This window comes from Choloepus didactylus, chromosome 4, assembly GCF_015220235.1.
Source record: "Choloepus didactylus isolate mChoDid1 chromosome 4, mChoDid1.pri, whole genome shotgun sequence".
NCBI lineage: Eukaryota > Metazoa > Chordata > Mammalia > Pilosa > Megalonychidae > Choloepus > Choloepus didactylus.
This window is the reverse complement of record NC_051310.1, coordinates 165,077,693-165,094,405: the sequence shown is the minus strand read 5'-3', so window position 1 is coordinate 165,094,405 and position 16,713 is coordinate 165,077,693. Positions and strand designations below refer to the sequence as shown.

At 33.8% G+C, this 16,713-nt stretch overlaps 1 protein-coding gene and 1 pseudogene across 3 annotated transcripts in view; both read right to left on the bottom strand.

Annotated features, from left to right (window-relative positions):
- SCFD1 (sec1 family domain containing 1) overlaps nt 1-16,713 on the bottom strand; it is a 187,270-nt gene that overhangs the window by 47,976 nt on the left and 122,581 nt on the right. For all 3 annotated transcript variants that reach the window (XM_037834730.1, XM_037834729.1, XM_037834731.1), the window contains exons 16-18: nt 7,763-7,833; nt 5,745-5,824; nt 458-520 (exon numbers count right to left, since the gene is read on the bottom strand). In XM_037834730.1, the coding sequence (XP_037690658.1) occupies nt 458-520; nt 5,745-5,824; nt 7,763-7,833 (214 nt within the window). The remainder of the gene's footprint in view (nt 1-457; nt 521-5,744; nt 5,825-7,762; nt 7,834-16,713) is intronic.
- LOC119532373 lies at nt 12,987-15,458 on the bottom strand (annotated as a pseudogene).

The following is a 16,713-nucleotide window of genomic DNA, read 5'->3' as shown; positions in this document are numbered from 1 at the left end:
TGAAACCAGTATGGTGTGGGAATGTGTAGTCAGAATCTTTGATTAGCTTCTTTGAGAATCACACATGCACTACATGATTTCTGGAGTCAGAAGTCCTGAGGACTTCCTACCTATCATTTAGCAAAATGTTCTTGAATGCCTACCTTTGAGTCTGTATTAGTTATCAACAATGATATAAAAAAAATTTTAACCACCACATATTTTCTGAAAATGAAAAATGTAATATTTTACGAATAGAGTAGCATGCAAAAATCAGTATCACATACCATGTAAAATATACCGATTTACATTTTAAAAAGATAATTCTAAACCATCTAAGGAAGTCAAAGGCATGCTGACATTTATTCTGTATCACAATGAAAACATTCTGCACTCAAAATGTCAGACATTATGTTTTTAACACATGAAAGTCTAATTAGAGTTTGGAGTACAAAACTTCAATCAGAAAAACACTTACCCCATTGGTTTAGTGGTAGTGTTGCCATAGCTGGCAGGAGCTGAGGCCATCTTGGCAATAGCCCTATAAAATAAGAAAGTTGTATTTAAAAAGGTGATTATTAGAGCTAACATTCAGTATCATGGTATTAAAAAATCTCTTGGCTAATTCCAATTATCACTATGCAGGCATTTTCTGAAAAGATATAATTTTTCAACTAATATAATGACATTGCAATTAGTACTGAAATACTGAGATTCTTTTGAAAACACATGCATTAGTTTCTCAAACTTCAAGATTTTTCATTTCCTTTTTATATTTGATCTTTAAAGAACTGAGGCAGGGGCTTGCTGACTTGAAAGAACAATTATGTAATGATTAAGTTTAATCTCTTTATTGTTCTTCACATTCCATATTCCCTCATTCCCAGACACACGCCTTTGCTCATGCTATCCTTTGGGGGTTTGAACTCACCACCCTCTTCTCCAATAGAAATCAAACTTTTCCTTTTGAGACTGAGCTGAAAACCATTTTCTTCATTAACACTTTTCTAATTCTGCTACCCAATGATTTTCCCTTTTAGTTATATACTGTACCACACACTTTACACTTACTGTATATAGTCATTTATTTTCAACTCTTTCAAAATGGCTAGACTCTCTTTAAACTATAGAATTCTTGAAGACTGGACAAAAAGATAGTGATTTTTTTTTTTTTTTTTCCTGCAAAAAACTTCATTGTTTACACACAGCTTGTTAGAGGACTGCAAGGTGTTTGGTTAAAAAATGTCTCCTGGGTGGAGGGAGGGGCTCAGGCAGAAACCTGGATGCCAATGGAATGCACAGCCCACCCCCCACTCCCCAAAGGCCTCTGGGTTCCAAAGGCTTCTAATCATATTTGAGGCTAAGCTTTTCAAAGGATGCTCACTCAGCCTGGTCTACTAACCCACCAGCCTATGGAAGCTGGTCAGGTGGTTGCCCATTTTTTTGATGGGTTTCACCTGCCCTGCTAAGAAATGGCTCTCCAGAAAATCACAGAGATGAGGGTCTGTGTTGGCAGAACCCAGGGCATGCAGATCCAAAAGGGCCTGGTCCAGGCTCTTCTCCATGATCATGGCGGCTTCCAAGGCAACCAGGGTTTTCCCCACTCATTTTGCCACAGCTATGCAGAAGCTGGAAGAGGGCGTGGCTAATGTGCTGGTTTTGCATCTTCAAGACATGCCGGGCACTCTGGCGCTTCTCTTTTGCCAATTTGTGCAAGTTGTCTATGCCCTTCACGGTCACATCTTCATGCTCAAAATAAGCCCAGAGACAGGTAGGTGTAGGAAGCTTGTGGATATAGCTTCCTGGCAGCTGATGGAGACCTTCACTTTGGCGGAAAATTCTGACTGATGTTGGAGCTCATGGCTGGTTGACAACAGGAACTAACCACAAAAACAGTGTTAGCTGGTGCCAGAAGCAGGCCAAGAAGATGGTCTCAGAGGTTGCAACCGGAGGGTGCCCGAGGCTAAAGGGGTAGGGGGTTAGTCCTGGATGTCTGTTGAGTCCAAACACTGTCGAAGCAAGAAATATATCTGTGGGACTGCTGGGCATACTAGCTGTTTAGTGATTCTTAATTATTCCAAATTTTCTTAAATGAAAAAAAAAAAAAAAAAAGGCTACCTATATACAAGAAAATTTTATGACAGTAAAAACAGAATGGGTATCACTAAGATATGGCTGCTGAAATGCTAACAAATTCAATTTCAATCTTGACAAAATCCACCAATAATACCATTAGTGAAATCCCAAACACAAGAATTTCAGTTTTGCTCAAAAGCAAAATATGAATCAACTGTTTTCAGCAATGCATTAGAATATCTGCTCATGACAAAAGCATATTTTTTTTTCACTAGAAACAACTACATATAAAGAAGGGTTAAATAAATAATAGTACATTATATGGTTGACTATTATACAAACAGTAGATACTACCACTGGAAACTATTTAAAGATAATGAAAGACTGGCATGACAAAAGTTAATTGGAAAATAAAATACAAAACTGTATCTACACCAGGGCAGTAGCAGTAATTTATTTTAAAATTTTAGTAATTGCTCTCTTGGCAGGTTCTAAAATACAGTTTAACATAAAACATACTGCAGATTTAAGATCACTGAAGCCTAGGAGAGTTCTTTGAACTAACAACATGATCTTTGAGTTAGATCTACCCAAGTAGAATCAGATCTTTAGTTTCCCTAATTAATTTTCACTGCTATATGCAGAAAAAGGAACAGTTTTAAAGTGTAGTACAATAGGAGTTTAAGGTGCAAGTCTTAAAATTAACAGATGTGATAGGAAGTGAGTCAAAAGACTTAGTTTCTTAGAACATGAGCTATCTGTACTTTTGGAGAACTCAACCGTGTTTCTAACAATTCTGTAGGTGAAGATGTATCTATTACACCTTTTATGAACACTAAAACAATGAATAAGAAAATATTGGTGATGGGGGGATATATCACTTAAAATTGAATTTGATTTTTCTGGTTTTTTTTTTTAAAGTATTTTATGAAAGCATTTTTGTGTGTATTGCGTTGTTTTTTTTAAGAATGGTTTCTCTTCATTTTTCTTCCCTCTACCTCTACTTAACACATTCTCTATGGAAATTACATGGTGCTTACCATGAAGTTTCTGGATGCTTTATTAAATATTGCATGTGTTTACAGCTGGGAACTTAGTAAATAATGAGTACACTAGTTCATAAAGGGAAGCCACAAGACCAAGGCAAAGACTGATAGTGTAAAATGCTTTTCTCTTTCTCTGAGTGTGTACCCTTTCTCACATCATCTTAGGTGTAATCAAGTACCTGCCAAAAGGAAAGGGTATCACAGAATTTATACTATTATTGGAGAATGTTCCTCTGCCCAGAACCATCTAATTCTCTCTATCCTTTTTGGCTAAGTTGGTCCTCCTACTGGGGTCATGGGTGGGTAGGGGAGAGAGATAATGAAGTAGGCAAAGTACAAAAGGACCCAAGATAGAGGTTTATGTATTATTTACATTACAAAATGTTATATATCAATGACAGCATATCAGACTTCTTATGGAAAATAAATCTGGGAGGTGGATCTGCTCAAAAGTTTCCCATTTAGTAGTCATGGAGTATAGAAACAACTTAGGGACATAGAAAATAAATTCATTTTATTATTTTGGGCATTTACGTCGGTATTTCTACCTAACCTATATGAATACTGTGTTCTCAAACGGATGGCTTAAATTGGGATACTGTGTGTATAAACCATTACCATTATTTTCTAAGAAATGAATCAGATTTTATTCAACTTTCTAGGATGAGGAAAACAAATGGTATAAAATAAATCAAGAAATGTTCTCTTGTACTACTATCTCAAACCATTTTTTATGTTTTACAAAATGCTCACACAGCAAATAAGAAAATCTTCAACATTCTTTTTTAACCTCATGCTATGGTATTAAAAAAAAACTTGAATGTTTTTGAATTCATGTTTAATAAAGTAATCTTTTTACAAAGAACCTGTATCTATAATAATAGTTTCCCAGTTTTACAAAATATGTTATATGTAATATGCATACAAAATGGAAAGATATACACTAACGTTTACCTGTAGTCTATGGATGATGAGATTACAAGCAAATTTTTATTTTCTTTATGACTTTCTGAGTTTTCTAAATTTTCTTCAATAAACTGGTATAACTCACAATTAGAAGGAAAAATAAATGTTACAAACTAGACATTATATATTTTGCAACCATATAAAATGATGCCCAACCCAGACTTCCCCCTATAACTCCAAATGTTTTCATTGAGGAGTTCCACATAAGTTATAACCTAAAAAGAAAATGACATATGTCAATAGCAAATGTGTAAATATATACCGTATAAAAATTGGAAAAGGTAGTTTTCAGTTTCTCTTTTTAAACAAAGGTTTACTGTGCATTTTTTTTATGACAAGAACACAGTGAAGAAATTTGAAAAACCTAAAATATAGAGAATAAAAAAACACTTACAAACTCACCACCCAGAAATAACCACTGTTAATAATTGAGATAAGAAAGCATATTCACTTCCATAGTATTTAAAAAAATTATTATTTTAAAAAATATTTGAAGGTAATGTTCATTGTAGAAAATTTGGAAAATTAAGAAAAGCAGTCAAAAGAAAAAAAATCCTGTGGAAATTTCCCATTATTAACATTTAGGTGTATATCATTTTAGTTATGCAATATGTATATATGTGTATATTCATACAGACATACAAAGATGTATGGATAAATGGACAGACAAAAGGGATCATATTGTAAGAAAAGTCATCTAAGTCTTGGCTGAAATGTCACCTACCCAGAGGCTTTCCCTGATCTCCTTAACAAATTCAGCCATTGTCTCTAACAAGTGACTACCTTTTATTTTCTTTATATCATTTAACATGATTTAACATTATTCTGTTCATTATTTGCTTAGTTGTTGATTTTTGTTGCTCCTCCACCACAAATGTGAGTTCATTGGGAATAGGTGCCTTGCTTATCATGTTCACTATTGTATTCTCAATGAAGGAGAGTTCCTGGGCACAGACACAAAGGAAATACTTATCAAACAAACCAATGAATGGGTTTATAACCTGTTTTTTCACTAATATAACATGAGCACTTGCCAATGTCATTAAATGGTTGACAACATGATTTTTAATGACTCAATTGTATTTTATCTTATGAAAAAATGCCCTAATTCATTAGCATATCCCATTACTGGGCATTTAGGATGGCTTTCAAAACTTCATTATTATGATTGCTTCTAAGATTATAAAACTCCAATTAGTTCTTTGGGATAAATCCTTAATGGTAGAAGTGCTAGGTCAAATCTATTTTTTAAACATTTTAATGACATCCAGACAAAGCAGGTCAATTTACACTGTTAACTAAATACACCAACTTTCCTGTATCCTTGGCACAGTATGTTCTAAATTTTTGCATTATGTTGATCTGTATTTCTTCACAAGTGAAATTAAAATTTTCCTTAATGTTTTAAGCCACTTTACCTAAAACATTTGAATCTTTGACTTTCTCACCGTATCTGTGGAGAAAATCTAAAGCTTATTTAAGAAAAAAAAATCACCATTATTTATGTAAATTTAAGTTGTGGACATGGTGGGCCAGTTAAGAAAATATTTATGTCACTGGGTAAAAAAATACCAAGCCATTGTTCAGTTTTCCTAGTAGCATTCCCATTATTTTGGGAATTCAATCTCAACTGAACTCTTTAAAATGATAAGAATTAAAAAAGAAAATAAAACTTACTTCCACTGCTTGATATATTGTAAGGGATTAAGGTTGCAACCCGCATCAGTCAAAGCTTTTTTGTATTGTTCCAAATCAGCCTGAAACAAGAAAAAAAGTATATGACAAAAATTTTACTTTCATGAAGGAGAAGATTGTTTCATTTGTTTTCCTTCAATTAATCAAAAAGTTCGACCAGAAGTATGAGTTTAAATTCTGGGCACCCAAGTACAGTGGTTTCATATCTTAAGTGAGTACCCACGTGAGTACCTAAGACAAAAATCATATATAATGAAAATTACCTTTGACAGTCTCCCAAATCACTTATAAAGGACTGTACTTTGTCATTCCTCAATCTCAATAAGTCTGATAAAGTTAAGTTGTCCTCCACTTTTGAAATAGATTGTTTTTTCTCAAGATGAGTACTATGTGAGGATTTGGCTTCATCAAGAAAATTTCAAAACTAGAAACATATTCAAAATATGAAATGGTCACACTTTTAAGAGACACAGAGAGAACTGAAATTGACTGAGGAAACAGATTCTGGTTTCCCATCTCAAATTCACTCTGAGGGTCCAGTATCATTAACTGTATAGCAAGTATCCTTCACTTCTTAAATTGTTGTTTTCTCTCTTTTTCATATGATTTATTTCCTGAAAAGCATGTCTAGTTGAATTTGCCTAAATTCAAAGAGTCTATTATTGTAGTAACTCCACTATAACAATTTTACAAAGAAGAAACCTTTAAGCTCACCATCAACCAGAGATTTCTACTACTTTACATTTTGGGGGCTATTAATCTGACATCAGTAGTCATAATTTGCTTCAAATCTCTTCAAAATTTTTGAAAAGACAATCCTTACCAAAGATAAAGTGATATGCCAAATTAAGGGAATACTGAATTAAGTTTTAAAATCATATATTCTTAGGAAAATATAAATAGGCTACTAGAATTCCCTAAGATATAGGTAAACCACCATTAATGAGATATTTCTGAAAAGAAAACAACATAATCTGACTGACTTAAAATATAAGAGATGTATTCTCAGGGTAAATACAATTGGCCTAATGCAATATTGTATTTAGTTTGCTGTTTTAAAATTTCAAAGACTTTTGACCAATAGAAGCCTTACAATTTATCAGATATTATTTCTATCAGAAATTAGCAGAATAATCTATCAGACATTACTAAATTTACAATAACCCCAGCACTCCAGATATCATCTTTGCAGCCCCTACGCTTGTTAGTCACCCAGTAAAAATATTAACATTTTAGTCAACAGGTCTCTGACCCAGAAAGAAATCTGACACCAAAATCACTGCTTTCCTTTACTGTAAGTCAATTATCTATACCCTCCCCCAATTTTTTTCTTAACAGCAATTCATGGTTCATTATAAAAACAAAATAGAACATGCATACAAACAAAATTACCCACAATCCACTCATCCAATTTTAAAAAAAAATTTCTTTTAGAAAGGAATATTTCTTAGAAATTTATTCTGGTATTAAAAGTATCTACATCGTTCCAATAAAAAACATCTCAACTTTATTTTTATATGAATCTGAGTATGCAGAAACTGACGTTTAGTCTTATTAAATTGTATACAACTCTTTGGAACTTTGGGTACTTTCCTCCAAATGACTCTTCTGTACAGGACATTAGTTTAGAAAAAATCTTTAAAAAATGTCCAAATTTTACTTTAGATTAAAGATAAAGGTAAATATGTATTAGTGGCTACATCTTAAAAAAATTACCCAGAAATAAGAATTTTGGCCACTTGAATTCAGTTCATAGTCCAACAATTTAAAAGTGGCCAGACTTTTCATAAGTGGAGAGTTCCTGAGATGACAATAAATAATGCTATAAAACTCAGCAGTAAATAGAACCAGTCTTAACAAATTTAATTTGCTTTTCTTTTAAACAAGGAATGAAGTGGTTATTTGGCCATAGTGCTTTTTAATTCTATTTCTGAAATTCTAACTTTAATAATTACTCTACAAACTTCCCTCCTCCCAATAACTGAATACCAAGGACATACCTCAGAAGGTACTTGCTGTGTGCTTATGTAATAGATAAGAAACAGCCTCATTTTATCTTCTGGAGTTCCTGCTACATAGGAGAAAACATTATAAAGAACACTTTCATAATTCTGGTTATTAGGTATTATAATAAATTTAACACTTTTTAAGTGCATAAGAATTCAGGGTATATATAAATATGACAAAAATACGGTTCTTGACACAACTGACTTAAGCCTATAGGCACTATAATTAAAACTATGTAAAACAAAGATGTGAAAAAAGATTAAATGTGCTGGGATTAGAAGGCTGGGATTACAGAAACATCTCCATTCTATATTCTAAACTTTCTATAATGCTGAGATTTACATTTCAGATAAAAACTAAAAACAAAACAAAACAAAACAAAACAAAAGAAATGATAAGGGTAGGGTGAACATAGTTTTATACCAGGACATTTCTCAGATGGAAAGGGGATGTTAGTAATAACTGTGTAAGAACAACTGCTCTAAAAATGGGACTGACCAGGGAAACTAATGTATGGTCACCCTAGGTATAAGGTTATGAAACTTTGCTGGCTAAAATTACCAGCCTAAAAGCATGCTTCTTAAATTGGTACCACTAAATATACATGTCTCCTATTTCTAAAGGGTATTACATTACTACAAGATTTGGAAAAAACATACTTTTATATTAAAACAAACATTGTTATACTGTGCAGTATAATACATCATTTGTCTGAAACCGTAAGATGTCAAAGAAATTTCTTGTTTGCAGTAGGTACTTTGAGCTACTACCTCCTACTTCCCAAACCCAAGACTGCCCAGAGAAACTCATTTACTCTCCCCTCTGCTACTGGGTACACACTGGTGGAAAGTGATACAGTACTCATTATAGGTAACTCAGTTTCACTACCCAATAATTAATAATAAGTACTGTCACTCCAAAGTATGTCCTAATTTGCAAGAACTAAGTTGTTATATTTTATTTATGGAATAAAAACTAGGAAAATTTTTTCAAAGCATAATGGCTGATGAACCATTGACTTTTTTTAAAAAAAATTTAAAATGTCTTTATTCATTTATATGTTCAATACTCTTCCCTACTAAAAAAGAATGACATTTTATCATTCAATATGTCAAGTTTAGCTTAAAAATTCATGAGTCCTTCTAAATCATGTATTAACAGGAATATCCAATTTAAGACATTATTAAATACTTTCACACATATTCTGAGTCTTGGATAAATGACTAAAATTATAGGTGAGCATTAATGTGAGCATAGGGATATTCTGTGTATGCCTATGGTACCACTGGCTTTTAAAATTATTTCTAATCCAGACATCCATTCTTAAATTATCCTTACTTCCTAAATATGACAAAAAATGGTAAAATAAGGACCACTGCATGACAGGTTCCCCAAAGTTCTCATAATTACAAACACATATTTTAAATAATTCAAAGCAATCTCTTCTTGGTAACTTTTTATTTTGAAATAATTATAGAGTCACAGAAAGTAGCAAAAATAGTACAGAGATGTCCCATGTTCCCTTCACCCAGTTTCCTCCAATGGTAACATACATATAGTACAATATCAAAGGCAGGACTGAGGTGCTGATACAATCCACATAGTACTTATTTGTGTGTGCATGTGCACACATGCATGGAGATGTACAGATAAATGTAATCATCACAATAATCAAAATACAAAACTGTCTCATCACCATGCTACCCCTTTGTAGACACACCCACATCCAACCCACATCCCTAACATCTGTCAACTATTAATCTGTTCTCCATTTCTATAATTTTATCATTTTGAGAATGTTATGTAAATGAAATCATATAATGTTTAACCTTTTGAGGTTGGCTTTTTTCATTCAGCGTATTTCCCTTGAGATTCATCTAAATTGTGGTGTGTATCAATAGTTTCTTTGTTTTCATAGCTGAGTAGCATTCCATGGTATGGATGCACCACAGTTTGTTTAACCATTTACCTACTGAAGGACATTTGGATTGTTGCCAATTTTTGGCTATTATAAATAGATGCTAATACATGTTTTGGGTGGACACATGTTTTCATTTCTCTGGTATAAATGGCCAGGTGTGTGACTGCTGGGTCATATGGTAAAGATATGTTTTTCTTAAGAAACTGCCAAACTATTTTCCAGAGAGACCATACCACTTTACTTTCCCACCAGCAATGTAGGAGATCCAGTTTCTCTGAGTCCTCACTAATATTTGGTATCGTCACTATTTTTTATTTTAGTTGTTATAGGTGGTGGTGATAATTCACTGTGGTTTTAATTTGTGTTTCCCTAATGGCTAACAAAGTTGAAAATATTTTCATGTGCTTATGTGACACATATATATCTTTGGTGAAATGGCTGTTCATGTCTTTTGTATACTTTCTAATGCAAGTCTGAGTTTTTTGTTTTTTTTTTTATTTTTGTTACTGTTCAGTTATGATAGTTCTTTATATGTTCTATATAATAAGTCAGTTGTCAGATACGTGGTTTGCAAATATTATCTCCCAGTCTGTAACCTGTCTTTTCCTCCTGTTAACTGAGTCTTTTGCAGAGCAAAAGTTTTAAATTCTGATAAGTTCAGTTTATCAGGTTTGTTCTTTCATGGATTTCTTCTAAATATTTTAGTTTGTCTCTGATCCATTTTGAGTTAATTTTCGTAAACTCTGTGAGGTTTAGGCCAAGATTCAATTTTTTTTTTTTTTCCTACAAATATCCAATTGTTCCAGCATCATTTGTTGAAAAGATTGTCCTTTTTCCATTGACTTGCTTTGGTGCTTTTAGGAAAATACAGTTGGTCTTATTTATGTGGCTTGTGTTCTAGGTTCTTCACTCTATTTCATGGATCTATGTGTCTATTCCTCAGCCAACACCATGTTATTTGATTACTGTTCTTCAATGGTGATTACAGGTTTTTGTATGAACATAAGGTTTCACTACAGTAAACACCTAGAAGTGGGAAGGCTGGGTAATACAGTAAGTGTACGTTTAACTTAAAGGAACTATGAACTTAATGACTTTATTCTGTCTTATAGCTGCGTAATACTCCATCACACGTATATACCACAGTTTGTTTATCCACTTGTCTGTTGATGGACGTTTGGCTGAAACAAAATAAAGTTTCAGTGGCTCGAAGATTTCAAATGGAGTCAGAGAGTTATTCTGGAGGTTATTCTTATGCATTATATAGCTATCCCTTTTTAGTTTTTAGTATATTGGAAGAGCTAGAAGGAAATACCTGAAACTGTTAAACTGCAAACCAGTAGCCTTGATTTTTGAAACAACTGTATAACTATGTAGCTTATAAGGTGTGACTGTGTGATTGTGAAAACCTGGTGGTTTACACTCCCTTTATCCAGTGTATGGACAGATAAGCAGAAAAATGGGAACAAAAATTAAACAAATAATAGGGGGGATGAGGATGGGATGTTTTGGGGGTTCTTCTTTATTCTTATTTATTTATTGTTTTTGGAGTAATAAAAATGTTCAAAAATCGATTTTGGTGATGAATGCACAACTTCATGATGGTACTATTAACAACTGGTTGTACACTGTGGATGACTGTAGGGTATGTGAATATAAATCAATAAAACTGAATTGAAAAGAAAAAAGAAACTATCAAACTGTTTTCCAGAGTGGATATATAATACTGCATTCCCATCAGCAATGCATGGAGTTCTAAATTCTAGTTAGCACTTGGTATGTGCAGTATTTTTTATTTTAGCTATTCTAATAGGTAGATAGCAATATCTCATTGTGGTTTTAATTGGTATTTCTCTAATTGCTAATGATACAGCACAGGGGTTAGAAAATTATCGCCCATACCCATACCCACAAGCCAAGAATGGTTTGTACATTTTAAAAGAAAAAAATTTTTTTAAGTTATGCAACAGAGACCTATGTGACCAGCAAAGCCTAAAACACTGACTATATGACCCTTTACAAAAAAATCTCCTGATGTAGAACATCATTTCATGGGCTTATCTGCCATTCATATAATTCCACCATTAATGAAATGTATGTCTTATACACATTTTAAAATTGGATTCTTTATCATTATTTTTTACTATTGAACTGTTTTTTAAAATTGTTTAGCATTTTATCTGAGAAAACCAGGTAAAAAGCAAAATCCATTTTTTTCTAGAAAATAAAGGCATTCATCAATGTTAAAGTATCAATCGCTTTTCACAGTACAAATAAATTATGTAAATTTAAGCTTTTGATTTATACCATACTTTATATTCCATCTTTTATACATCACACATACTCACTGAAGGATAAAGACTAAAAATACAGATTTGTATCAAAACAGACGAGATACACAATTCCAAAAGAATTGTATTAGGATAAACAACTATAAACTGCAGACAGATAAATGGGCATGTTCTATTAATACTAACTTATGTTATATATTGTATAATCTACTATAAATACTAATTTTGTTACTACTTTTCAAAATATTTTAAATTCATCTTTTTCCTGTGCCTGTTTGCTCATTTATAATTTATAGATTAACCAGAAACGAAGATATTTGGCTAATAACAATTGTCCCAGCAATCTTAACAACAAAAGACAGTTGTAAACATATTGAGATTTGTTTTAAAAAAACATGGTGATTTTGAATCTTAGGGTGATGTTCTAAACTCAGAGCCCCAATCACTCTTTGTGAGGGACCACCCTGTCTATCAGTGACTGTGCCTTCAGTAATTTTTCCCTAGTGTTTGATAAGATCATCATTGGTTTGGTTTGAATACTAGACAGAATTTGTAGTTGATTGGATTTAGGGTCCACATTGTATGACAAGTACATATCTTTGAACACTAGATTGACACACAACACAGGATGCTCACATTGCAAGATGCATCTAGCACACCAAATTCACTGAAAGACAGGAACTGTGCCTTGAGTCCAGTACAGGGCATACCAGAGTGGAACCTACCCTACTCAAATTACTTTTCTCTTTTTTTCTTTTGGTTGAGTGTGTATTTAAAATTGCATAAAAATATATGTAGTTATTATGTTCTGTGTGCTAAAGTTAAACAGGAGGAGATTTGCAGCTATGTACATTAGCAGCAAAATCCACTTTTTTTTTCTTTTTTTTTAAATCTCTTCTCACAACCCTTTTAGGGCAGTTATTTTAGGGGCAGAGACAAAGGTCAGCTTAAAAAAAATGATGACTAAGTATGCTTACTCACATTAATAACTAATAAGAAAGCAAATGAATCTTTAGGTAAAGAGACATTTTATTGGGTCATATCCTGAACACTAATTCTTGTTTAGAAAAGTTTTTTTTAATGTGCTGTTAATTTAGTACTAGTCTAGTAAAAAACACCTTCAAACCTCTCTTGTACAACTTTTCCCCACATATATGTACCAGAATAGAGAAGACACCAAGAATGGAGAGATGGATTGTAGAGAGCAGAACTGTTCGGGCCCCAATATACAACAATCCTAACTGACGTCAATTTATATCACTCACACATTATTGTGACCAAAGCAAAAATTTTGGGCCTTACAATCTTATGATACAAAGAAAATCCTAATTATCAAATTTCAAATTTCAAAGTAAAGGTTAATAGACTACAAACAAGAAAACCTTCAATGTTTTAGGGATAACATATTCTGCTAACACAATCAGATAATCAGGAAGGAAGTGTCTGCACTTCCTCCAGCAACAGTCAGTGAAGAAAGCTCTTTGGATCTCTGTACTTAGTAGCTGGATTTATCACAGCTGCACACACCTCACCAAAGGCTCTGCCCACTCATTCTGTGGACTGTTTTATGATCTGCTTTCACTGTGGCACTCAGAAATTTAGCTGTGGCATTAACAGGTTGTTCTGGGCTGACAGTTAACAATCAAACTGAACTACTGCAGCCTTCAGTGTCACAGAATCCAGGTTGGGCAAATTAGCTAAAGGTCCTCGTTCAGGTTTATGAGGCTGAGCATACATAGCCTGCTCTGGAATATAAGAAGCTTGCTCATTCTTAAGTGTGTCAAAATGTGCTTCAGTCTGAAACTGTCGGTGAATTCAAATAGAGCTAATGCTATTTTCATCATACATAGTGAATCGACTATGAAGATGACCATATCAGCTGAGACTCAACTGCTGACTGAGTGCATATCTGAAGGAGAGAATCCAGGACACAAGATAAAACTGCACAAAACCAACTTGACAAGATCTAATGGCATGACTCAAGAATCATAAGATGCCAAAACTTCACACGAGTGTCTGAAATTTAATGCAGAACTTGGTCCAAGATCAGTGGGGGGAGTTCAACCTTGTTCATTAATTTACTTGCACGAAGACTCAAGCTACCAAAGAATATTTTTTTGCTTAGCAAATGCATTTCTTCAGTACTCATCAACAATGTAGTTGCACTATTTCCAACAATGCCACTAATTGTATGGTGGTAGAATCTGAGATTAGAAATTTTATATAATAAAACTGCCCAGGTTCAGCAACTATTATTTGTTCAATTCAAATCTTTAGAAGCCTGCACACACCCTCAGTGATATACCCCACAATTTCCAATGTTTTCTTCAATACCCTGTGTAGCTACATGCTTTAAGAGAGCTTCAAGGTGTTCCTTTTCAGAAGCAGTAGCTTGATCGAGCAATGCCAACATATCTCCCACATATCTTAAAGGACTGTGGGAGTGCATTTCAATGTGTCTAGGTATACCTTCTGGGCCCCCTCTCGTGGGAGCATCAATAAATCCACGAATAACTCTACTTCTGGCTATTCCAAATTCATCTAAAGCGTATATGTATAAGATAGGTCTATCCTGCAGGGCTTCCACTGCCTGAGGTAATACTTAAGATAGGTCACATGATTCTTGTGTCAATGTTCTGCATTCACTTTGAGTCCATCGATAAAGTCTTTCATGAACTATTTCTTGAAGCAAGACTACCTGTTCCATAATTCTTAAATCTGCAGTTTGTTGGTTTTATGCAAGAGAACTTTGACATAATTATCATCTGTTTTACTCTTTCCAATGCTTTGAAAAAATTCTCAGTGATAGGTCCCTTTCTTGTACCTTGAAGAAGACTCATTTCATCAGAAGTCAGATGGAACTTGAATAAGAAGGCATCTGCAACTTGTGTTCTTATTTCTGATTTTTGACTTTCACCTTGAAATGCAGTGGTTTTACTATTACGTCTTGAGTCTCTTCCTTTGCTGCCTACAGGCAATTTGTCATATCTTGACAATATTGCTCATTGCCTCAATATTTTCAATTATGCTTTCACATTCCTCTTTGACTTCCTTGAAAATGCTTACAAATTCTTCATTGATGGCTAAACTTCGATTTCAGTATCTCCATGTAAACTTGTTCGAGTCTGCAAACTACTTTAAACAAAAAAGTCTGAAAGTATCTTGAGAGCTTCTAACATCTGGTTGTGATCCAACTGCAGCTTCCATGACAGAAGGTTGTGGGTATGTGCTGAGGTCCTGCCAGCCCCACTGTAGAGGCTGTTGGCAGTCTCAGATGCTGGCAGGCCTGCCAGCTCCCTGCTTCTCTCAGCCATGGCATCCTATGCCCTGCCCAGGACTCCAGACCCCAGCTGTCATCTCAGCCTGGCACAGGGCTGGTGCCTACAGTACAATTATTGAATTGTTTTTAAAACAAATTTTTATTGTAGTTATATATATATAACAATTCCCATTTTAACCTCTTTGAAGTATACAATTCAGTGGTGTTAATTATATTCGCAACATTGTGCTACCATTACCAATACCCATTAGCAAAACTTCCATCACACCAAACAGAAACTCTGTACCCAGTAAGCATTAACTCTCCATTCCCCACCCTCACACCCACCCCTAGTACCTGGCGACCTTCTTTCTGTCTTTATGAATTTGCATATTCTAGTTATTTCATATAAGAGAGCTCATACAATATTTGTTCAGGTTTTGAATCTGGGTTATTGCATTCCACTCAATATGATGCCTTCAAGGTTCATCCATGTTGTACCATGTATCAGAACTTAATTCCTTTGTATGGCTCAATAATAACATTCCATTCTGTATATATATACACACATCACATTTTGTCTATCTGTCCATCCAGTGATGGACTCTTGGGTTGCTTCTACCTTTTGGCAATTGTGAATAATGCTGCTATGAACTTTGGTGTGAAAATATCTGTTTGAGTCCCCCACTTTCAATACTTTTGGTTATATACCTAAAATTTGGGATTGCTGGGTTATATGGTAACTCTATACTTAATTTTCCGAGGACCAACAAACTTTTCCATGGTGGATGAATCATTTTACATTCCGACCAACAGTTCAGCAGTATTCTTATTTCTCCACATCTTCTCCAACACTCATTAACTCATCAGTTTCTTTTACTTCTTTTTTTTTTAATATTAGCCATTCAATTGGTAATGAAATGGTATCTCATTGTGGTTTTGATTTACATTTCCCTAATGGCTAATGGTGTACATCTTCTCAAGTGCTTTTTGGCCATTTGTATATTTTTGGAGGAATGTCTATTCAAGCTTTTTGCCAATTTTGAAAATGGATTGTTTTGTCTTTTTGTTTTTGAGCTGTAGGATTTCTTTATATAGTCTGGATAGTAAACCATTATCAGGTATGTGGTTTCCAAATATTTTCTCCCATTCTCTGGGCTGCCTTCTTTTTTTTGTTGTTTGTTCGTTTTTATTATTTATTTATTATTTTTTTAATCTTCATTTTATTGAGATATATTCACATACCATGCAGTGATACAAAACAAATTGTACATTCGATTGTTTACACTACCATTACATAGTTGTACATTCATCACCTAAATCAATCTCTGACACCTTCATTAGCACACACACAAAAATAACAAGAATAATAATTAAAGTGAAAAAGAGCAATCAAAGTAAAAAAGAACACTGGGTACTTTTGTCTGCTTGTTTGTTTGTTTCCTTCCCCTATTTTTCTACTCATCCATCCAT